Source organism: Gossypium arboreum, chromosome 8 (genome assembly GCF_025698485.1).
Source record: "Gossypium arboreum isolate Shixiya-1 chromosome 8, ASM2569848v2, whole genome shotgun sequence".
Lineage (NCBI taxonomy): Eukaryota > Viridiplantae > Streptophyta > Magnoliopsida > Malvales > Malvaceae > Gossypium > Gossypium arboreum.
Window position 1 is genome coordinate 2,484,800 of NC_069077.1, and position 23,942 is coordinate 2,508,741.

Genomic DNA, 23,942 nt, shown 5'->3' on the forward strand with positions numbered 1-23,942 from the left:
GTGTAAAAACCCTATTTTCTTTTTCCTCCTTTTTTTTTTTTTTTTTATATTTTGATTTGTTCTCTTATCCTTGTTTTCTCTATTCACGATATTGAACTTCTTAACACTTGATTCAATACATATTAGTTAAAACCATCATTACAACTAAATTAGATAGCTTTATAATGTTTGACTCTTATTGTAGTTTATATATGTACAAAAATAATAGATTTATAAGTTCAATACAAAATATAAATATATACCCGCTTAGTTATAATATAAAATCAAGTATAAAGCACAACCAATAAAAAATTCAGTCAAATCGAAAAAATTGAGCAAAATTCATACATAATATACACATAGGATAAAACTGAAGATACACATTTACAATTACAAATAACAACTCTATTTATAGTTTATTTAGATATATTAATTATAATTATAATTAGGTTTTAATTAAAAAAAGGTATATTGTGTATAATATTATTATTAAAAGAATATATTCACACAACCTATAAAACACAAACTTAGCCTTACATATACATATATATATTATATTAATGTGCATCTCCTCATTTAGATTTTCTTTTGACATCAATCTCATTATCGTTCTTATTATATCTCTTTTTTTTTATATATATATATATATAACATCTAATACTGTCCATAATCTCTTCTCAACACTTAAATAAGAGGACAATGCGCTTTAGCGCACTCGAACCCATGTCCTCCTACACTTATAACAATATAATATTAATCGAGTCTTGACTCAATCGTTCTCATTTAGAGTTTGTTAATTAGACAATTAATATATAATTTTCTTTTCCTTTTTCTAAGTTATAATAAATTACCTATAACACTACACAAGAGACAAAAAAAAGAAAAGGGTAAAAGATAAAATTTGATTATTAAAAGTTAAGAAACGAGAAAAGCATAGTCAAATCTGTCATCCCTTGGAAAGAAGAGACAATTAAAACGGCAATTTAAGATCTTATCCCTCTTTTAAACAGGAAATTAATTAATAGGTCAAATAAGGGTTCACCTAAAAAACTTAAACATGTTCCAAGAGAATTAAAGTATTAAACAATTTGTAGTTTAATTCATATATATATATATATGCACACTACATTCTTAATTGAAGGTCTCATGCAAATTTTACAACAATTATTTTATTCAACGTGAAGATTATAAATATACAATATTACTGATATTAAAACCCAAACTGTTTAATGAATTTTGAATTGATATTATTTAAATGAAATGATTTTTATTGAAATGTGGATGTAAGATAGAGTGGATGGTGAGCATGAAATGGTTATAATAATTGTTTATTTCGCCTCATCTATTTTATTATATGAAATTACTATGTTACTCTTGTATATAACTATTAGACAAGTAAAGATATAAAATGTATTCGAAAACCTATAGATTTCGTGTTTGTAAAAATTAAATTGAAGTAAAGTGAGTTGGTAGTGATTTTCAAGATTATAGGACAAATCATAAAAACTATGGAGCAGTAATGGTTTTGACAACATCCATTTCATCTCGCTCCATTGTAGGATTGAATTTGAATTTAAAATAACATAAAACCTAAACATGACATTTATGAATGATAAAACTCAATTTTGAGCACTCGACTATTTTTCTCAAAATTAACTTAATTCATATATATATATATATATATATATATATATATAAGTAAAACTTAAGAAAAGAGGATTAAAATGGTGATAAATGTCGTATTTTTTATTTTTAAAATTTTTACTCTAATTTTAGTTGTAGAATTTTAATTTCCATATATTAAATAATTTTCCAAATAATAATAATAATCTATTATTTTAATATTCTTAAAAATAGTAACATGAAACTTTGATTTGTATGAGTGGAGCCTCGATAAATAAAAAAAGAAATTTAGAAATTCAAACCCATTGGGTCTGACTATCACTGTATGTGTGGAAATTTGAACTTAGAAGACCATCTAATTTCAACAACAATTATCAACTAATTGTGCTTTCATTATTTATTTATTTTATAATATTAGTGTATATGGTCGGTCATTTTATAACGACAACAAGAGTAGAATGTCTAACCAATTTTTTCGCACTTATATCAGCCACATTAATGGTATACTTTGACCTTACTCAGCAATTATTCATGACTTATTATTTAGATATAATCTATAATCTTATCAGGGTAAAATCATGTTATGTAACCAGTTCATTAGTAATGACAACTCAGTCAAAAGATAGATATTGTTGTCACTTGTATACTATATCGATTGGTCGTTATGCAAATTAAGAAAGTCTTTAATTAGAGACATGTCTCATTTGCGGACTAAGAACTTGACACACTAGCAAAACTTGGAAGAAAACCTTTTTGGCTCTCGGAAAAAATTCTTGTGTGAACCATCAACAGTTTTCAACTCTAAATTAACCCTAAACCCTAAAATCCATACATTATGAAATTTAAATTTAAACATGATTTACATAGAATGAAGCAATGATGAATATTACATATAACCTTATTATAACATACCCACGAACCTAAAAAATACATAAGTTTGAGTATGAATTTTGAGCCTATTGCATAAACAATTTTAGTATTATTATCAAATTTAGATTTTAGCATTTATATTTTTGTCAAATTATTTTTTATTTTTTGAGTTAAATTGGTTCGATTTCAACATTTCAAAAAAATCAAATCTTTTTTTTAAATAGAAATGTTGACTAAAACATTAATATTTTAACGATGTTGACATGGCAACACGTGTAGAGTTCCATGTATGCTTCATGTTGATATAACACTATTTATTTTACATGTCACGCTAGCATATAATCTAAAAATAATAAAAACATAATATTCAAAAAATTAAAAGAAAAAAAATAGCATGAAGTATGCAATGTGGATTGTTATGCACGTCGCCATGTTTAAAAATATAACATATTAGTTAATATATTTTGGTTAAAAATAATAACAATTCAACTCTTATTTGAAAGATTAATAGTTAATTTTGTCTTTTTTTAAAGATTAAATTAAATCCAAAAAATATTAATAAAATATGTAAATATTAAACGCTAAATTTAATTTTTCTTTTTCAACTAAGCAGCTTGTATCTAACATATATGTTGAAAAACAGACTGTGTTACTAAAATAAATTTAGAATTTAATCCAATCGATTAACCCTATTTTAAATATATTATGAGGCAGTGGTTCCCAAGAGGCAAGGTCGTCCTAGGGAGGCACCATGGTTGGCCACTACCAGTGTTTCTCACCATAATTTACGTTACCGCATGCCACGTGGCTATTTTACAAGTGGGCGGCGGCTCCTCCATTTTCCCGGTCTTGTTGTCACCACGACCGGAACCCCTAATAAACCCCTATATTATAACATTATTAACCTTATAAGCTACTCTTTTTACAGCAAAATTACCTTGTTTTCTGCCTTTGATTGATATAGTTTGGATTTTTAGGAAAAAGTGTTTCGCTTTCATATTTAAATTAATTTGTAAATAAAATCATGCAAATATTAGTTTCATAGTCACTTGTTAAATTACATTATATTTAACTAAGATTTATCACTATAAAATAAATATTTTTATTCAATTTCTAAAATGAAAGATATTAAGTACCTTGAAACAAAGAAATAGAAAAATATTATCTAGAAATAAGATAGAAGAGTCGATTGAGTCTTAATTTAATTAGTATTGGTATTATTATCAATACAGAAAAAGTAAGTTTAAATACGTTAAAATACTTCATCTTTTTATTTATAGATTGAGAAGAAATTATAAATAATTTTAAGTATTATATAAAATATATATATATAATTAAAATTTATAACGAGGCTGTTAAAAAAGAAGAAGAGATAGAATAGGATAAAAGCATGTGTGTGTGGGAATAGGGGTAGGAGTAGGTAGATGGGTTAGAAAGGAAATTGCAGTGGCAGTGGCAGTGGCACTGCCATTCACTGACCGACTTTTCCTTAACAAAAATTGTTGTTTGTAGATAAATGATAATAATTGATTGATTTGTAATGTAAAAAGCATGGAGTGGTTGCGTACACTGCATGGGCTGCATGCACATTACTACATTGCCTTCACGTTCCACCATTATTCATGGGCCGCCCATCATCTATGGCCCCAACCTACAACAATAGAAAATTAAAATAATTTATTTAATTTCTAAAATTTAAAAAATTAAAATATATAATTGAAATAAATTAGTTAAAATTTAGAAAATTATAAAAGAATGTAAAAATTCATTGTATATATATAAACTATTGATAAGTTGTAATGTTTTTTTTTAAAGGGACATAAAAATATAAATTTTGAAAATTAAAATATGTAAATATATATAAATTATATTTTTTGCAAAAATAAGAATATATAATTTCTAAAAATTAAAATTATTAAAATAATAAAATCAAATCAAATAAAATTCAGTTAGCACTGGTGGGGGAGTGAGATTGATTCGATTTTTTTTAATGTTTTCATATTACTTTTGAATTTTGAATTTTGGACTTATTTTGATAAAATGAACTTAGTTTTATGGTTTTGAGACATTATTTGTTAAAATTTCAATTTTTTTCTCATAAGCATTTTTAAATTATGTTAATCAAATAAAAATAATTAATAACTCTCGCATAGTATTTTTCAAGAAATTTTCACTATTTAAAATATTTTTACGTCATAAAAATAAAACTAATTATAAATCAAATAAATATAGAAATTGATCCAGTTTTAGTAACTGTGGTTTTTAACTTGTATTTCATAAATTTAATGTTAGTCACTGGTCAATCAACATCGATCAATGATCATGTGATGTCGCATGCTAATTGTTTGGAAGTGTCACATACTGTGTTCTAGTAAGTGCCACATCTCACTTACTTTTTTTTTTAATGTTGTTGACCTAAATGGAATATAACTTTAGGTACAAATCTAAGACCCTAAAAAATTAGGTATCAATATAAAAAATAATATAAAATAAGGGCAAAATCATACTTTAAGCCAAAACTTTAAATACACATCCAAATTCAATCCACTATTTATATATTAAAAATATTTTCATATTAATATTTATATTTATGAATAAATTCGTTTATATATGTTTAAAGTTTATTTAATAAGTAATTTAAAATAAAACTAGTTTCTTGTTAGATATATAACTAGTAATATTCTTTTTATTTGTGTGATTTTAGTTATTTATTTATAATTTAAATATTAATATTTTATTTTATCATTTCATATCTAAAAATAGTATATATTTATTATTTTTTATGTTCACGAACATGTATATATGCATATTCATTTATTGTTTACGAACAACTTTATTTAACTTAAATGGATGAAAATAAACATATAATTTAAAATAACTAAAATAAAATAAATTTTTTTACCAAAACCCAAACCAACTTAAAAATAAAAAAATCAACTTATTCCATCATGAAAATGATTTTTAAATAAAATGTTAAAATATTTATTTTAAGATACTTAGAAAAATCATGGATTATTTAGACTCAAAAGATGAATAAGCTTGGCCCAATCCACATTCTAGTACATAGGTATGTCTCTAACAATGATGATGAATTTTAATAATGTAATAGGTAGTATATATTTATATAATCCTCCGTGATTCATGGTTGTTTCTTTTAATAATATTATTTTCAGGATTTAAACGTGATTTCTTTCCTTAGAAGTACAATGTGTTTACGATTATACCTAATACTTATTGATTATCTATAATCTATTTTATCTAAAATACTGATAACTCTTTTTCAATCCTTAAATTCAGTGTGTTTAAATTCACGTCATCCCGTAATAATAACAATGTCGATATTAATTGGATTATATAAACACCTTCAAACTTATCTTTTAAAATATTGTAACAATACCAATCGACTCATAACTTTTGTAAATTTTTTAAATTAGAAAAAAAGGTTAAAGTGCACGAAAGGTATATGTGTGAACTTATAAAGGAAGGTGATAATTTTGGTAACCCTAAGAAGACGGTGGTGATCCTCAGTCAAAACTAGCATCCTTCTCTCTGTCTCTTTAACCCTAGAATTTAAGGTTATAATTTTATTTAAAAATATATAAAAGGGGGGGGGGGTGAAAATTGAAGAGTCCAAAGAGAGAAAAAAATATATAAAAAAGAGAGAGGCATGCATGATTATGATGAGATTACCAAGAACATTTATGTAATAGAGTGCCGGTAGCAGAGGGCAGGGGTTTTATTTTTAAATAATAAATTTAAAAAAAGGGAAGAAGAGGCCATGTGTGTTTACCATATCTTTGATTCCTTTATTGACGGTCAAACTTGTTCTGTTTTTTTTTTGCACCCTTCGAGATCAATCTCTCTCTCCTCCTTTATGTAAATATTATCTATCTCCCCCACTTTTTAACTATTTATGTATTTATTATTACCTTCACTTCCCCATATAATAGAGGGATCAGTTTGATTTAGTCTTAATAATACAGGGACTTCCCATACATTTTAACCATTACAAATATGTAGGTATCGGGATTCAACATTCATATTTCACAATTAGACCCGAATTTGAATATTTAAAACCCAAAATTATTAGTTGAAATGATAAATCAATGATATTTAATACTATATTATTTTAGGTTCAAAATACTCATTAATAATATAATTTAATTTGTAAAATAATAATATTTTAATCATTATTTAATTAAGTTGATGTCACGTATGTTTGGTTAACTATTATCTCAATTAAGTATTTAATATAGATATATAAATATTTATAATTGATAAAAAATAAATTCAAATTTAAAATAATTAGAAAACCTCTATTATGCATTATCCGCGTTAAGATATGTGGCAAGCCAAAAAGGCACCTGAGCAGTAAGCTTGCCAACAACAATTTGGGAGGCCACCTAAATACTCACCTTTTTAGAGTGACCACTTGGGCAACAAGTGACTTACTCTTCATTAAAAACATGAAGTTGTTGGTCACTAAACATTACGTGGGTTTAATTGTTTTTTCCCATTAAGTCAGAATAAATGAAACAATCTATCTTGTCAAAGGCATCCTCATCCCATCGAAGGCATCCCTCTCACGCGCTCCGTAATGATACCTAAATGGCAAGTCCAATACGTTAACACTATCTTATATGAAACACCTGCCTATAAATACCTCCAAAAGCAATGAATAATTGATCAATCCTTCAAAAATACTAAGTCTATACTTTGCCAACACTCTTTTAGCCCTTAGCCTTTACATTCTTTTCTCCACCATTCAATAATACTAACTTTATGCTCTATCAGCACTCTTTTAACCCTTAGCTTTTACGTTCTTTTCTCCACCATTATCCATAATCTTTAACTCTTCATCTCAATTGAATGAACCGACCTCTATAGCAATTACTACTACTTTTTCTTTATTCTTTCATTATTATATCAACAACAACGAACCCTAAATAACTTTAATCACAATAGCCACCTCCTCAATGATACTAGGAATAAAATTGGGGACTTTTTAACATGTTTCTATGAATATAGGGGGAGATAAAAACTAAAAAGGGTAAACACTAAAGAGGGGGACATTAGCAATTAGGTCAAAGGTAGCCCATGCATGCCTTGGTCAAGCAAAGCCATGCAGGTTCACAAAAGAAAATTAAGTTAACCAAGTTTTGAATATATATTTACGTGATTGCAATGTATTTTGTTCTTACATTTATTCACGAATCAAGTAAATATATATTTATAAAATTTACATAAAACCCAATTAGGTTTAGTTGCAAGGGGTAAGTTGAAACTTCGGAAGATATAATATTTTAGGTTTAAATTTCTGTAATAATATTTTATAAAACTATGTTTATATTAATATTTATTTATTTTGTAACAAAAATGGGTTTTTAGTCATTCTATAATTGAATTAGTGTCCCGTCCACTTAGTACTAATTGAGTCGAAAACCTTTTTCTTTGGTACTGTACAATTAGAGGGTTTAATACTGACATTACTTTTAAAGGAAACTGTCCAAATAAAGGCCTACTACTTATTTCCTCGAAGCTTGAACTTGAGTGAATTCTATAGGTGAACTTCCTTCAACCACCATACCAATTATGAGTATTGAGTCAGAAACTTAAATAATAGTTCATAGGCTTAATATAACCTTTGGTATTTGCACATGGCACTTTTTCCTAATTTGGTATTAGACTTTTTTAATACAATTTGGTACTTGAACTTATACTTTTTTTCTGATTTGATACCGGAACTTGACACTTTTTTCTTAATTCGGTACTTAAATTTTTTTTTGTTCCAATATGGTTAATGGGTTTAACACTTTTTCCTAATATTGATACCTATTTTTTTTTATCCGATTTGGCACTTGAACTTGTCAAATGTTATATAAATTACTCAAACACGCTAACAATGTTATTTTTATGAGGTAGCAAAAATAATCAATGTATAATTGACATGTGACCAATGACATGGTATTTCTTTTTGTATTTTAGATGTTCAATTACTTTTAGTTTCATTTATTTATTACATTTTATTAATTTAAAATAATGAATTTCTTTTATTTGGTTTCATAGAAATATTATTTTTATTCAATATTAATTAGTTAAGCATAACTCAAAGTATAATTTTGTAATCTGGATTTTCTTTAATATTGATGATATTTCGTGATATAATACGAGTTTTTAGCATCATTAATGTTTTAGGATAATTTATATATCATTGAATAAGTCTAGGTACCAAATTAAACCTAAAAAAAAATTAAGTACGAAATTAAAAATATCAAATTGAGTAAAAAACAAATACTAAATTAAAGAAAAGGTTATATTAAACTTATGGGGAATGGAAATGGAGAGGAGAGAGAAGAAAGAACACAAAATAATTGGCAAAGAGTGTAAAGGGGTTTATGTGAGAGAGTTACATTTGGATCCTTCAAACATTAGATTTTCTTCTTCCAATTTGTCCCTAAAAAATAAAATAAAATAAAAAAAGAAATTTTTTTAGAATGAAATAAACTCAAAAAAAGACCCGGAAGCCTAGGGTTAATGTCCTCGGACAAGGGTGCAAACACCAAAACCCTTCTCCATCTTTTTTATTTAATAAATAAAACACTAGATTCTACAATCTCCTTTTTGTGCTTTGCTTTCTATAATTTTTGAAATTTTAATATAATAATTTAATTTCTTTTTATTGCTTAATTTTTCCACCAACAATGAATCATCTAATAATTATGAGAGTAGAGTTTTTATGTTTGGATTTTGTCTTTCTTTCTTCTTCTTTTTATTTATTATTTTTCATTCGCAAGAATCAATTTTATTGAATAATTTCATTATAAGTTCGACCATATTTTTCTTTTTTATATAATGCTTAGAATTATCTATAACTCCTCTTTAACTCATAAATAGAAGAATAATGCATTTTAGCGCTCTCAAATTCATGTCAATCACATAAAATTTAAATTTAAAAACTAACAATAAAATAAAATCAGAAAAAAAGTACACAACAAAACTTTCGTAAAAGATCCGAAAATCTCAAAAGTCAATATTTTGACAACATTCATTTTTATAATATTCATCTGTTTTCAAAATTTTCATTTTAAACCATCACACATAAAATGTTTAAGGGTCTGTTTGTTTATATATAAAATGTTTTACGGAAAATATTTTCTGCATTTTTCTGTGTTTGTTCCACAGAAAACAACTTGGTCAAAGGAAAATGACTTACAAGCCAACGGAAAATAAACCTTTTTTATATAAAAATTAACTTAAATCAAGCTTAACACTATTATAATGATAATAAATTTTATTTTATTTTTAAAATATTTAAAATATTAATATAAAATATTATATTTTTAATATTATTAAATATACATATTTAATAATTTATATTTAATCATATAATAATTTATTAATATAATTAATTATTTTAATACATTATTTAATATTTCAATTTTATTTTAATAATAAATTTTAAAATAATAATTTTTAATAATATTCTTCACTTGAAAATATTCAATACTATTATTTTAATATTAAATATTTATTACAATTATAAAATAATAAATATTTTGTAGTATAAATGTTAAAATATGTCACAAGTGTATATATTCTTCACGAATTTGCAATATAGTCTCTTTACTTTTATTTTCAAGAATTTAGTCCCTCTACTTTTTAAATTTGAAAATCAAGTCCAATTGTTAAATAAAGAAATAGTTAATATATTCAAGATAATTACGTATTTACAAAATACCGTCTCAATTCATCCTTGACATTATTAAATTTTTTGTCAATTTTGTTGATGTCACATTTTAAATAAAAAAATACTCATTTGGTAATCATGTAACTAAAACATGACGTTTAATGAACTTGAATTTAACAAAATATTTTTAATATATGCAAAAACAATGTAAAATATAAATTTATAGATATAAAATAAATTTAATTAAACAATAAAAGATAAGAAAATCTCAAATGTACGTTTGTTTCACTTTGAAAACAGCTTTTATGAAATATTTTTAAGAAATCATCAAGCAAACAAAAATATTTTATATAAATTCATCTAAACACTAGAAGATATTAACTTTTCCAGGAAAATAAGTGATTTTTGGAAGTTATTTTCAGTGAAACAAACAGACTATAAATTAACAGTTTTAATAATTGAAAAACCTTATTGATATAACCTTGATACTTTAGAATATAATTAGAATGTTTTAAAATATAATTTGTATATGTATGGTGTAATTATCTTTTCTTTTATTTTTCTATTAAAAGTAAAGAAAATAATTGTTTAAATTTAAACCCCAAACTCGATATTAACATAAACTTAAATAAGGTAAGTTATTTATTAACCATATTTTATTTAATTTTACAATTAAATTTACTGTTTTTTAAGTTGAAAAAAGCGAGAAATAGATGAATTATTGGAAAGTGAAAAGCATGCAGAGAGAGCCGTTTGATGCGGGGGGAACAGCAGTTTGATGATTAGGAGTTTGGGATAATACTAAACTAATAGTGATTGATGGATGCAATGTGAAAAAGTTATGGGATATGATTTTCAAGGGTCTACTACTCTGTTACTTATTATACTATAAATATAATTACAAATAAATAGTTACAAAAATAAAATCAAATAAATATGAAAAATAAATGGATGAAATTGTTGATTCAATCTTAGTTTAATTAGCGTAAGTATTGTTATAAATGTAGAAGGATGTAGATTGAATGTATTGAAGTGTATTATTTTTTATTTATAAATTGAGAAGATGTTATAAATAATTTTAAGCATTATCTAAAAAATTATAATTAAATTATTCAAAAAATAAAATTCACATAAGATAATTGTGCATGAGATGTATGTATTTCTTTTATGAATAATATATTAAATAATTTTAATAAATAATTCTTAACATGGAATAATAATGTTGAATAAATATTTTATAAAAAATGATAACATGGAATAAATGAATCCTATAAATGAAAAAAAAGAGGATAGGGAGCAATGGAAAGGGGGGTAGAGGAGACTGACAATGAAAAGACTAGCAGTGTGAGTGTACAACTCAGCATTGAATTAATGGGTGTGGGTTTCTTCTCCCCAGTTTGTCTCTTTTTTATTTTATACCTATTTCTATACCTACAATATATATGGTGTTGAATGTTGAAATGTAAATTTAGATGGGCGGTAAGTGCGGTACATTTAGTTTATTTTTTTATTTTATGTTATAATATTATTATAGTAAATAATTTTATTGTTGTTGTTATTTTTATTCTAATCGTAACTAAACGTATTATCTATTCAAATTTATTTTGAGTCAATTCTGACCGTAATTCGATTCTATAAAAACTTCAAATTTAAGGGTTCCTTTGAGTGTGGCGATATATTTATTTGAGATTAGTGTAAAAACATCGATGATAGTAAAATTAGACAATATAAAGATATTGTAGTGTGAGATAAAAAAAAAGAACTAAATACACCGCATTGAAAATAAATGCTCATCCAAAGAAACCCAAAATTTCTTTTCAAGATGATCTAACTTGACTCATTGATCTGTTTTAGTGTTCAAAATTTAAGTTTAAGTCTATTTTACTTGATTTATATATTTATTTTGTTATTCTAAAGCAATCTTCATACATCATTATAATGTTAATTTAGTTTTACAAAACTTTTAATAACAATTTATATTATTTATATTTGTTAATTTCAACATAATTATTTCATGTTTTATTCATGAAAAATATCATATAAGTAATATATATATATATATATATATATATATGATGTATTGTCCGTCCGTGTATAATTTCATATACTATTAATGAATGATAACACTCACATTATTATTGAATAAAACAAAAAATAATAGAGTAGTTATAAATAAGGACCAAGCTAAAGGGGTAGACCTGGCCTCTCCAAAATAAAAAAAATTGTCCCTTTGATCCTTTTAGAAACTGAAAAATTTTAAATTAACTTAATGGTAAGTTGTATTTCGACCCTTCCTAAAATTTAAAATTCAATTATGACCTCTTCAAAAATGAAAAGGTTATAGTTTAAATCTTTGAAAATTGTAAAGGACCAAGGATCAACTTGCTCTTCTTTGAAACCCTACACAACAACCCTATAGACTCCTTTTCCTTCTCCTTCCCTGACTTATCCTTCTACCTAATGTCGACTCTTCATCTATCACAAATAAACTGACACTCTCCTCCTTGTTGATTACTTGTATAACACCTATAGTAATAAGTGTAATTATATTACTAAATTGTAAGTGACACTCCTCTAGCAATTTATACACACGTGAGAATATATATATAACTCTTGATATTTCCTTATAGAGCTGGTGTGAATGTTATTATATATATATATAGATGTTTGAATATATAAAGGATGGCTAGCAGCTACAAGTTTTGTTTGAAGATTACGAAACCACATGGGTTTTCCCATAGTTTAAGACCCATGTGTTACCACTTGGAAGCCTTGCTTTATATATAAAATAACTTCAACTATCTACCAAATTCAAAGCTATCAAGATAAGCTCTTGACTTACCCTATTCTATAAATATATTCTTATTTTGCAACCTAACTTTTACTTTACCCTTTTTATTATTTTTTTGTCCCTTTGGTAAAAAATATTATTTTTTAGTACGGTATAATTAGAAGGTTAATATTTACACATGCAGTAGGAATGTACCTACATCACACTCGCATACACTACGTACATTTAAAAAGAGTTACTCAAATAAAGGTTTAACACGTACTCTCTTCAAAAACTTAAATCCGAATAAGTTTTATGAGTAAACATCCTTTGACCATCAAATTAAACACGAGAATTTCAAAACATCATTTTTATTTCTAAAGAAACATGTCAAGTGAGAAAAAAGCTACTATGTTCATACTAATGTGTGCTTAGTGTTAGTATTTGAAAGCTATTATGTTTATACTAATGTGTGTTTATAAGGTTAGTATTTGATACATAAAAAAAAATACTAATAGTATTTAATATAATATTATTATTTAAAAAACTTAAAATTTTAATTGTTTTACTATTTCCTAAAAGGCAAGTGTTACCTATTTAACTCATTTATACATGTATGAAATAATTAGATATATATTTGTTATACATCAATGATCACCAATCCGAATCTCAGGTAGGATTCAGGTCGCCTACCCGTGACCCAAATAGGTCCTACCAGACAATTGAGTGTGAGGTAAACTATGAGAGGATAGTGAGGGGAGCTCGTGGACCCAACTTTCAAAGAGAGTTCGCACGAACTAAGGGAAGGTTGCAGTCTCAGTTCACGTATACTCAAGGAGCTCGCAGAAGGGAGACCGCGTGGTTTGGCAGGTAACTCAGAGCGAAACACGTGTCCAACATACCTGAAGTCCGTTCAGAATGTTAGTCCTAAGAGTAGGTGGGTCAAGTCATGAACAGTGAGGTCATGTCGTGAACAGAAACAATATGTAAAAATACCTAAATGTTTCCATCAATAAGATCTGAGATAAAATTACTCAATAATATTTACTAACTTTTAGTATCAATGTGATTACATTGTATAGATATAAAATTATAAAAATAATTAAAACATAATACAAAATAATGTATGATATTATTAAAAAAAATATTTTGATTTTATATAAAGATTCAACACAAACCAAATAAAAAAGAGAGAGAGGATTGTTAAAAGATCATATGAAATCTCCCTTTTATAAATGATTTGGCCACCTCCTTACTTTCTTCAATTATGGTTTCTCTACATACCTCTTAAAATATATGTCTACTCCTTTCTCAACCAAAAGTAGGTCAAATGATTCATATATTCTTGTAATTTTTTATATATTATAATTGTATTTATAAAAGAATAATTTGTATTTAATACTCTGACTCAGAAATTTTATAACTTCAAAAAATAAGATGAGTTGATTTTAGTGGATTTTTAAAATTTTTAAATGATTTATGATAATTTAGTTTGTTTTGATTTGATTTTCTTTTATATTGATCGAGTATTTAATTTCTTTTAACTTATTTTGATAAAATGAGCAAGGGCGTAGTTCGAGGTTGGTAGGAGCCTGACCCCTTAAAATGAAAAATTTTCATTTAGACTTTTTAAAATTTTAAAATTTTAAATTAATAAAGGTAAAATTGCACTTTTCCCTAAAAATGATAAAGATTTGATTTAATCCTTTAAAAATTATAAAAATATAAACTATTAAAATGATAAAATTATATTTCTACTATCGTAAAATTATAATTTAATTTCAATCCTCCTAAAAAAAATTTTGACTTCACTCCTAAAAATGAGTTCTGTTTTATGACATTATTTGGTGAAGTTTTAATGTCTTTTATAAATACTTCTAAAAATTATTCTTTCAAGATGAAAAATTCAATAACTCTTATATAGTATTTAAAAATAATTATTTATATAGTATTTTAAAGTTATTTTCACTACTTCAAATACAAAATATTTACAATTTAATCATAAAAGTTAAAATAATTAAATAAAAATAGAACTCATTTTGAATTTAATAACCATATTTTTAACTTATCTTCCGTAAATAATTTAAACACCTTGAGTTCATATCGATTTTCGATTTCTTGATTTTTTTCTCAACCCTAATTAAAAGTAGTATGGACCATTGATTGAACTTTGTTAGTGAAATTTAAACACCACTTATTTGCATACATTTTTCTTATAAATATTATATTATATAAAATTTAATATATCTATGTATTCACACTTTTATAATTTTATTATTGAGAAATTATCACTTTCAAATAAAATAAAAAATCCATAAATAAATTAATTATTCTACCCTCTAAAAACACAAGTTAATTAACATAATTCTAAACTCGTTAGTGAAACTTTTTTCCTATACAATAATAATCATTTATCGTCGTTTGATTACTAGTATAATAACATTAAAAAACTTAATTATTATAAATGTATTGCTCTATTTGATTATAAAAACACCTATAAAGAAAAATGAATAAAAATATGTACAAATAATTTCTCTCTCTTTACAAAAAATAAATCACGTAAATGACTAAAATTGTCAATTAAATTAATTTATTGGTAACTCGTATAATAAAATATGTATAAAAATAATGTAATATATATTTTTAATATTTTCATACCCATTTTAATGTTTGGAGTTCGTGAATGTGAAAATAATGTATTATATTAATGTAAGTGATGAGTGAAATCAACAATCCTATGACTGCCCTCTTACATTTATGATATTATTGTTGATGAGAGAGAAGTTTAAAAGAAAAGTGCAAGTGGAGAGAGAGAGAAGGGTGTGGGTTTATATAAATCTTTCATTTTCTTTTTTTGAAAGAGATGATTTTTCTCTCCATTTTCTTGGCCTTTTCCTCTTCCTTTCTTCCTTATTTACACCTTCAAAGTTTTGCTCTCTTATAATCTTCTTTACAGTTTCAACTTTCATGCATGACCTAGTTCCACATCTCCCTTTGTTCATCATTTCACTATAAAAAGAAATCACTAAAAAATCTTTCATTTTTTGTTTTCGTTATAACTTTTGTTATGGCTTCCATGAACAACTGGTTAGCCTTTTCTTTATCACCACAAGAACCTGTTGATCATCATCATCAATCTCAAACCACAGTTTCCCGTCTCGGTTTCAACTCTGATGGTATCTCCGGTACCGATGTCTCAGGCGAATGCTTCGATCTCTCTGGAGACTCATCGGTTCCTTCTCTTAATCTACCTCCACCTTTTGGCATACTTGAAGCTTTCAATAGAAACAGCAATCAACCCCAAGGTTTGCTTTGGTGGTACTAACTAGCTTCATATAAAAAACCCTAATATTTTCCCATTTTCATTTTCATTTTATTTTTGTTGCAGATTGGAATATGAAAGGCTCAGAGCTTTCAATGGTGATGGGTGGTAGTTCATGCAATACCCAAGAACCAAAGCTTGAAAACTTCCTTGGAAACCATGGCTGTCACACCATGTACGATACAACCACCGGCCAATACCCTCTTTACACCACCACCACCGCAAGGACAACCAATGGAGGAGGTGATGAGGATAACAGTACAAACAACAACACTAACCTTACTCACGGAGCCAGTAATAGTAATACCAATAGCGGCAACTCCATAGGTTTATCCATGATCAAAACTTGGTTAAGAAACCAACCTGCACCACCACCGACACAAGTCGAGACTAAAAACAACGGTGGTGGAGGCAGCGGCGGAGGTGGTGCACCGCAGTCTTTGTCTCTTTCGATGAGCACTGGTGGCGGCGGCGGTGGAAGCGGTGGAGAGAGTTCTTCCTCTGACAACAAGAAAACACCACCACAACCACCGTCAACAGGTGTAGAAATCACCCAAACCGGCACCAATGAAGCGGTGGCAAGGAAATCTATCGACACTTTTGGCCAAAGAACTTCCATATACCGTGGTGTAACCAGGTTTTATTATCATCATTTTCCTTTTAACTTTTTCCTTGTAAAAACTTTAGGGTTCTTATTTTAAATTTCTGGGTATTTGTAGACATAGATGGACAGGTAGATATGAAGCTCATTTATGGGATAATAGTTGCAGAAGAGAAGGACAAAGTCGTAAAGGACGACAAGGTATATCGTCTTTCCATTCACTAATAATACATATTTCTTTAATTCTATCACTATATATACGCACAAAGGGCATTGGAATTTGTTTCTTCATCCATTTTCCAATAAACTAATATTATTATTACTTACTAACTCATTGATTCCATTTTTCTGCAAAATTTCACATGAAACTGATTGTTGGGGCTATCAACAACATGGTTTGCAGTTTATTTGGGTAGGTAACAAAATGGATATATAAATAAATGCTTTATATATTCCCTTTCTTGGCCTAATATTTTTTTTCATTTTTTTATTTATAGGAGGGTATGACAAAGAAGAAAAAGCAGCTAGGGCTTATGATTTAGCAGCTTTGAAGTATTGGGGTACTACTACAACAACTAATTTTCCGGTAAGTGTATATATATTACAAGCACTGTCTTGTTCTTGCTTCTTCTTCCATGCAACTGTGTCTCCAGTGCGTGCTTCAATGGTTTTCAAAATTTGATATAATATACAATGTTGTTGTGTGTTCCTAAAAGGGCATGCCCAATTCCCCATTAATAGGAAATTATGTGCCTATATTTAAGGGTCTTTGTTTACTATTAATTATTTATTATGTTCTTTTTTTCAATTTTTTTTTTAGATTAGCAACTATGAAAAAGAGTTGGAAGAGATGAAGCACATGACAAGGCAGGAGTATGTTGCTTCACTGCGAAGGTATAGCATTATATAAACAATGGCATTTGTATATATATTTGATGGAACAAAACTTATATATACAAATATTACAAATGCTATATACAAATATTACAAATGCATGAAATAATGGTACAACTTTATGTGTTTCAAATTTGTTGTAGAAAGAGTAGTGGATTTTCTCGAGGAGCTTCCATGTATAGAGGTGTTACAAGGTATATTTTTTCTTTAAGTTTCGAATTTTGGGCTTATGTTTTTATGTGATGTTAATGAATCAGATGATGAAATATCGTGTAAAACTCTTGAAAACAGGCACCATCAACATGGAAGATGGCAAGCAAGGATTGGAAGAGTCGCAGGAAATAAAGATCTTTACTTGGGAACTTTCAGTAAGTTTACTTCAAATTTCTGCATTGTTGGAGGGTTAGTCGGTTTTAGGTGGACGGCACTTTGAAAAATTTTTTTCTGATGGTATCCGGCCTTGGCTAACTGGTAGCGTACATGGCCTTCACTTGCGATTTAAGGGGCACGGGCTCAAACGTTATTAGTAGGAGGCCGTGCGTCACTACTCGATTGAACAAGGCATTTTTGCTTTGTGTACCCTACCTTTAACTGGGGCTCTCGAAAGAGTCAGAAGACACAATATTGGCCCGTTGAACGGTACTCTATTGACTTCGGATGGATGAAATCTCGAAAACCTTTCTAAAATGAGTCCCTACCCACAACTTGCTTTTTTTTAATAAGGGGAAGGGGTAGAGATTGTCTAAGAATCGAGCTCGGACTTGATGTTAACGAGACTTGATACATGTCCTTTTGCCACTCTACCTATGATTCACTTGAAATTTATGCATTTTTAATCATTCGTATCATGTGTTAAACTATTGTAGGACCGATATTTGATGATGCGTTATGTATATATGAATGTAGGTACACAAGAAGAGGCAGCAGAAGCCTATGACATTGCAGCCATAAAATTCCGAGGACTGAATGCGGTAACCAACTTCGATATGAGTCGATATGACGTCAAGAGCATACTAGAAAGCAGTCAATTACCGATCGGTGGCGCCGCCAAACGATTGAAAGACGTTGAGCAAGCGGAAATGGCTATGGATATGGTACATAGGTCGGACGGTGACAACATTAATACGCATTTACCCGACGGAATCAACACTTACGGTACATCAGGATGGCCTACCATTGCATATCAACAAGCTCAACCTTTCAGCATGCATTACCCTTACGGACAACGAATTTGGTGCAAACAAGAACAAGATTCCGACCCCGATCACGCCTTCCACGATCTCCATCAACTCCAACTAGGAAGCACCCACAATTTCTTCCAACCATCCGTGTTACACAACCTAATGGCCATGGAATCTTCCTCAATGGAACATAGCTCCGGCTCTAATACCAACTCGGTCATTTACAACAACACCGTAAGCGACGGTGCCGGGTACGGAGGATACGCTATCCCTTTAGGAACAGTCATTCCTACTGATACCAACCAAAACCAAAGCAACGATTTCGGAGACAACAGCAACAACGAAGTGAAAGCACTCGGGTACGAAAACGTGTACACATCATCGGATCCATATCATTCGAGGAACATGTACTACCTTTCACAACAATCATCATCATCAACAAGTCAAGCCTCACCATGCAACAATTGGGTGCCCACAGCAGTTCCCACCATTGCACAAAGGTCAAGCAATATGGCTGTATGCCATGGTACCCCAACATTCACAGTATGGAATGATACATAAAGTGGGATATTATATATGTATGGGCCATTTTTTTTTTGTTCTTAACTAATTGACCCTTTTTGGTTCATAGCTATTGGTTTGTTTTTAATCTAACCTTTTGCAGCATATGATAAATTTAGACTTAAATTATAGGGGTCCAAAATCTGATGTTTTTAGCAATAGCATTAATTTGCTATTGAATTTTGGGGGAAAAAAATATCAGCTTAGGTTATGATGGGGATCCTCGGATAGTTTATATAAATACCAGGCTTTGTAATTTTGAATAACATTTGTTTATCAGTTTATCTAATTATGATACCAAGAATGGCATTTTGTTCCATTTTTGTCTTCTTTTTTTCCCATTGAATCTGGTTTTGAGTTTATGATGTTTCCATTAGAGATGATATAATTTTCTATATCTCAACTTAGAAAATTTAGTTTATTTGGTAGTTGTACCAATTCGATTTATGAACTTGATAATCACATTTGTTTTTGTTTATAAACTTAAATTTTATCAAGATTTGATGACATAGCTAAATATTATTGGAACAAGATTGAATCAGGTGATAAAAAAACTTGCTTCGATTAACTTGGAAATTATTTCAAATTGATAAAAATAAAATGGACAAAATTGACAATTGAACAAGTTAAATTGGCTTTCTAAATTTTTATTTGTAATTATTAATTTGATTATTATTGATTTAACAATTAAATATGAAATTGGTTGAATTGAAAACCTATAATTTAACCCGTTCAATCAACAGTTTAATTATTAAATCAATAATCGTTACACTTTAAGATGTACTATTTCATCAATTGAAAATTTGTATAATTTTAAAATATTCAAGTGATGATATGACAGTATGATATTATGTTACACAATCAATTTTTTTTTTTATATTTTTTAAGTTCAAAAAATGAACTGAAAATATGTACAAGTGGCAAGGGCAAAAAATTATACCACTCTTTTCCATTAATTTGTTGTTATGGATCTTTACAGGCAAATAAATTAAACCATATAGAATTGAGCTTCAATTTTAGCACCCAAATTCAAGCATGAATTAATGAAATTGCCCTAATCCCTTTAAGCCCCATTTCCAAAATCTAAATGTATTTGCAAACCTGCCAGTCAGATGGATTAAATTGAAAAACCGGACACCGACTATGGTAATGGTACGAAGAAAAATGATAAAACCAGTTCATTTTAATATGAATTAATTTGACTTCATCGAATCACAATGCGTTTAGCATATTGCCCTTTTCCCTTGCTTAACTACATGCATTTTAAATTCTATCACCAAATTAGCATCTAATAAATACATTAATTTGATAATCATTTCATATTATGTTCACTGCACTCTTCTTTTGCAAATTTAAAAAAAATATATTTTAGACATCCTAACAGGTTTTGTTCAACTCAATAATCACATTGAGTATATCCAACTGAAACACTAACTTAATAAATTAAAGAATAAATCTGGACCAAACTCAACTTATAAATAAAAAGGAAAAAAGCAAAGAAAATTGGTCCAAAATATCTCAAATGCAAACTATTTCTTATCACAAAATTCTCGACTTTTTGAACAAATATGGTACACTGCCTAAACCACAAACAAGGAAAGAAGAGAAGACTAGGAACATTGAACATTACAAATTATAGTATACGCATTGGGCCAATGATTTATTCACTTACATAATTTTTCCATTGAACAAAAACATACGTTCCAAACAAGTAACATTACATGTGTCCTCATAATGTCCCCCCTGGTTTCATTTTAGTCTTACCTTACATGCTCTCTGTAAGCAAACCGTCCAGACTTTTTTACAATCGGGCATATAAACAGACATCAGGCATCAGCAGCCTTCTCGATGGGTGCATTAGCAGCATCAGCACTTGAATTGCCCTTCAACTTGGCACGTTTAAGTTCCACGTCTTTTACGGCTGCCTTTATAGCATCTTCTGCAAGCATACTGCAATGCAGCTTAACCGGTGGAAGTGATAGATGTTTCGCAATCTCCCTGGCAATGTTTATGTTAGTGAAAGAATAAAAAAAAATATATAGAATGCTCACCTTTGTAGTCCAGCTCGAGTAAATTTGATTGAAAGAAACATTTAAAAGGGAAATCTGTTTTCAATTTATGGTATTAACAGCAAACAAAGCCTCAGTTGCATACCCTACAATCTATACATGCCCGGGTACACAAAACAAGCATTCTTGGACATCACTCTTAAATTTCCTTACCTCTTTTCTTCTACAATATGTTATATTTCCTATTAATTTAATAAAATATATAGCCTTAAAACCTAGAAGGGTACAGACAGATCAGCTGGTTAACCCACGAAGCTATAAATTAGCTTATGCTCTGTTTTGGGTAATTCTATGGACTACGCTCAATTTTTTCTGGTCTTATACATAAGAAAGATCATACTTTTATACCCGTACCTAAATATGTTTCGAACAAAAGTGTTAAGACAAGGGAACGCTTAGAGAAAATAAAAAATCTAGGCAACAATAACCCATATATCTATATAATCACCTTAGAACTACTATTTGATGTTTTGAAGTTACCTATGTAAGGAATCAAAAAACAATTTACACCGTATATATTGCAATGAAAGACTAGCAATCACATCAAATATCTTCTTCTTTCCCTATAGTTAACTTGGTCAAAGTCTAGGTAAATGTCTTTTTACGTTGTTATTAAATCAAAATCTGGAAATTAATCAAAAATGCTCAGTACATCAAGTTATAGCATGGTTTGATCCTCAGAGAAACCTTATTTGAGTAAAACATCCATCTTCTATGATTTGATTACCACTATCAGACCATAATATATCATGCAACAGTATTTAAACTAAAACTTCAAACATTTGTAAATAGAGAATAAAGAACATTCTATAGTACTAAATCAACAAAGAGTTAACAAGCATAACCCAGAATTGTGTCTACAGCATCAAGTAATTATGACCATACCTTTCTAACCACAAAAAGTTCAAATTAAACGAGATCTAAGAAGAGAAAGCAGGAACAAATTAATCATGTGAGGGATTTCGATTTCATTTGCTATATATATGTTTAAATTAATTTAGGAACATGGATTTAAAATTCCTATCTATCTATTAAGGATTTCAAATTCACTTTCTTGAAACCCAAATCTATCATTCTAAGTTCCCAAACACTGCGTTAACCAGTTTCAATATCAGATAACCAAATTTCACCTATCTAATTCCAAAGATAAAATATACAAACCACATATAAACATGGAACCCGATAAGCAAATAAAGAGAAGAGAAAGGGGAAAATGGGAAAACTACAAAACATCCTTAGAAGAAACTATGTTATCCAAGCTCTTTGTTGTTTCATAAAGTAACCATGTCCCACGCATATTCAAACATGAACATGTAGGTAAGATGTTTTGGATCAATATCCAAATCTGAGTCCAAGTAAATATGAAGATATGAGTCGAATTCATAAAAATAGACTAATTCGAGACAGGGTACTCGTACTTACGTGTTTTTAATGGTAAGAACCTCGTCCATGCTTTTCCCTTTCACCCATTCAGTAGCTGCAACATGGAGAAAAAAAAAACTACATATATTAAAAACCAAGGTACTCATAGCTCCTTTCACAAAATTTGAAGGCCATTGTCATGATGTCGGAGCTACAAAATATTGCATATGATTCATAGAATAGTTTAGGCCCTTTCAATAACATTGACACACAAACACTTGGTTTTAGATTATTGCTTTCTTCATCCCTAAAATTAACTAAATGGAACAGTAATTTAACATAATCATTCTATTCAATATTATGGATAAATCGTGCATTCTCTTTATAAAAAAAGTTTTAGTTTAAGTTTTTAAAGTAATTATTTACTTCCAGTGCAAAAACGGAATTTTAGTCAATCAGTGCTTTTTTCCATGGATTTTGCACCGGAATCAAACAAAATTTCATTACCTAGCAATCGAAAATTGAAATTAGAAAAAGAAAAAGAGAAAGAAAAAGAAAAAGAAAGTGGCATACCAACAGAAGAAGACGCAATCGCCGATCCACAACCGAATGTTTTAAAGCAAGCATCAACAATCTTCCCCGATTCCTCGTCGATTTTGATTTGAAGCTTCATAACATCGCCACAAGCAGGAGCTCCGACCAAACCGGTGCCGACGTTCGGATCGTTCTTATCGAAGGAACCGACGTTACGGGGATTGTTGTAGTGGTCGATGACCTTTTCGTGGTAAAGACGTGGCAGAATCTGAACGGGCCGTGACGGGATCTCCCTTGACGTTAGCCCAAGCAACCGTTTCGACGCCAGCCTCAACATTTTCGCCGTCGATTTTCAATTTTCACTGCCAAAGAAAGAGCTTTTCTAGGTTCCGTTAGGGTTTGTGTTTTGCTTGCTTTGGATTTTGTACATGTAAAATATAGCATGTATAGGACACGTGGAGGGTATTGAGTTGGACACGTGAGATGTAT

General features: G+C 28.5%; 2 protein-coding genes across 2 annotated transcripts; one reads left to right on the forward strand and one right to left on the reverse strand.

The window, feature by feature from the left end:
• Positions 1-15,671: 15,671 nt before the first annotated feature.
• On the forward strand, positions 15,672-19,808 carry LOC108468024 (AP2-like ethylene-responsive transcription factor BBM). The gene is made up of 9 exons (XM_017768876.2): positions 15,672-16,234; positions 16,318-16,888; positions 16,971-17,053; positions 17,256-17,264; positions 17,350-17,438; positions 17,673-17,746; positions 17,890-17,940; positions 18,038-18,114; positions 18,653-19,808. The coding sequence occupies exons 1-9, from the start codon at positions 15,997-15,999 to the stop codon at positions 19,486-19,488; spliced, it is 2,028 nt and encodes a 675-aa protein (XP_017624365.1). The 5' UTR covers positions 15,672-15,996; the 3' UTR covers positions 19,489-19,808.
• Positions 19,809-21,147: 1,339 nt separating this feature from the next.
• LOC108467428 (iron-sulfur cluster assembly protein 1-like) lies at positions 21,148-23,881 on the reverse strand. The gene is made up of 3 exons (XM_017768032.2): positions 23,493-23,881; positions 22,980-23,034; positions 21,148-21,486 (listed from the first exon to the last, which is right to left on the reverse strand). The coding sequence occupies exons 1-3, from the start codon at positions 23,788-23,790 to the stop codon at positions 21,315-21,317; spliced, it is 525 nt and encodes a 174-aa protein (XP_017623521.1). The 5' UTR covers positions 23,791-23,881; the 3' UTR covers positions 21,148-21,314.
• Between the last annotated feature and the right edge of the window lie 61 nt (positions 23,882-23,942).

Bases quoted from the DNA above. Each gene is read 5' to 3' on its own strand.
- LOC108467428 (XM_017768032.2), bottom strand. From the start codon at position 23,790: ATGTTGAGGCTGGCGTCGAAACGGTTGCTTGGGCTAACGTCAAGGGAG. The intron at 23,035-23,492 runs GTATGCCACTTT...TCCATGTTGCAG, and splicing joins GATTGCGTCTTCTTCTGTTG to CTACTGAATGGGTGAAAGGG. The intron at 21,487-22,979 runs GTAAGTACGAGT...AAACATTGCCAG, and splicing joins GTTCTTACCATTAAAAACAC to GGAGATTGCGAAACATCTAT.
- LOC108468024 (XM_017768876.2), top strand. From the start codon at position 15,997: ATGGCTTCCATGAACAACTGGTTAGCCTTTTCTTTATCACCACAAGAA. The intron at 16,889-16,970 runs GTTTTATTATCA...GGGTATTTGTAG, and splicing joins ATATACCGTGGTGTAACCAG to ACATAGATGGACAGGTAGAT. The intron at 18,115-18,652 runs GTAAGTTTACTT...ATATGAATGTAG, and splicing joins TCTTTACTTGGGAACTTTCA to GTACACAAGAAGAGGCAGCA.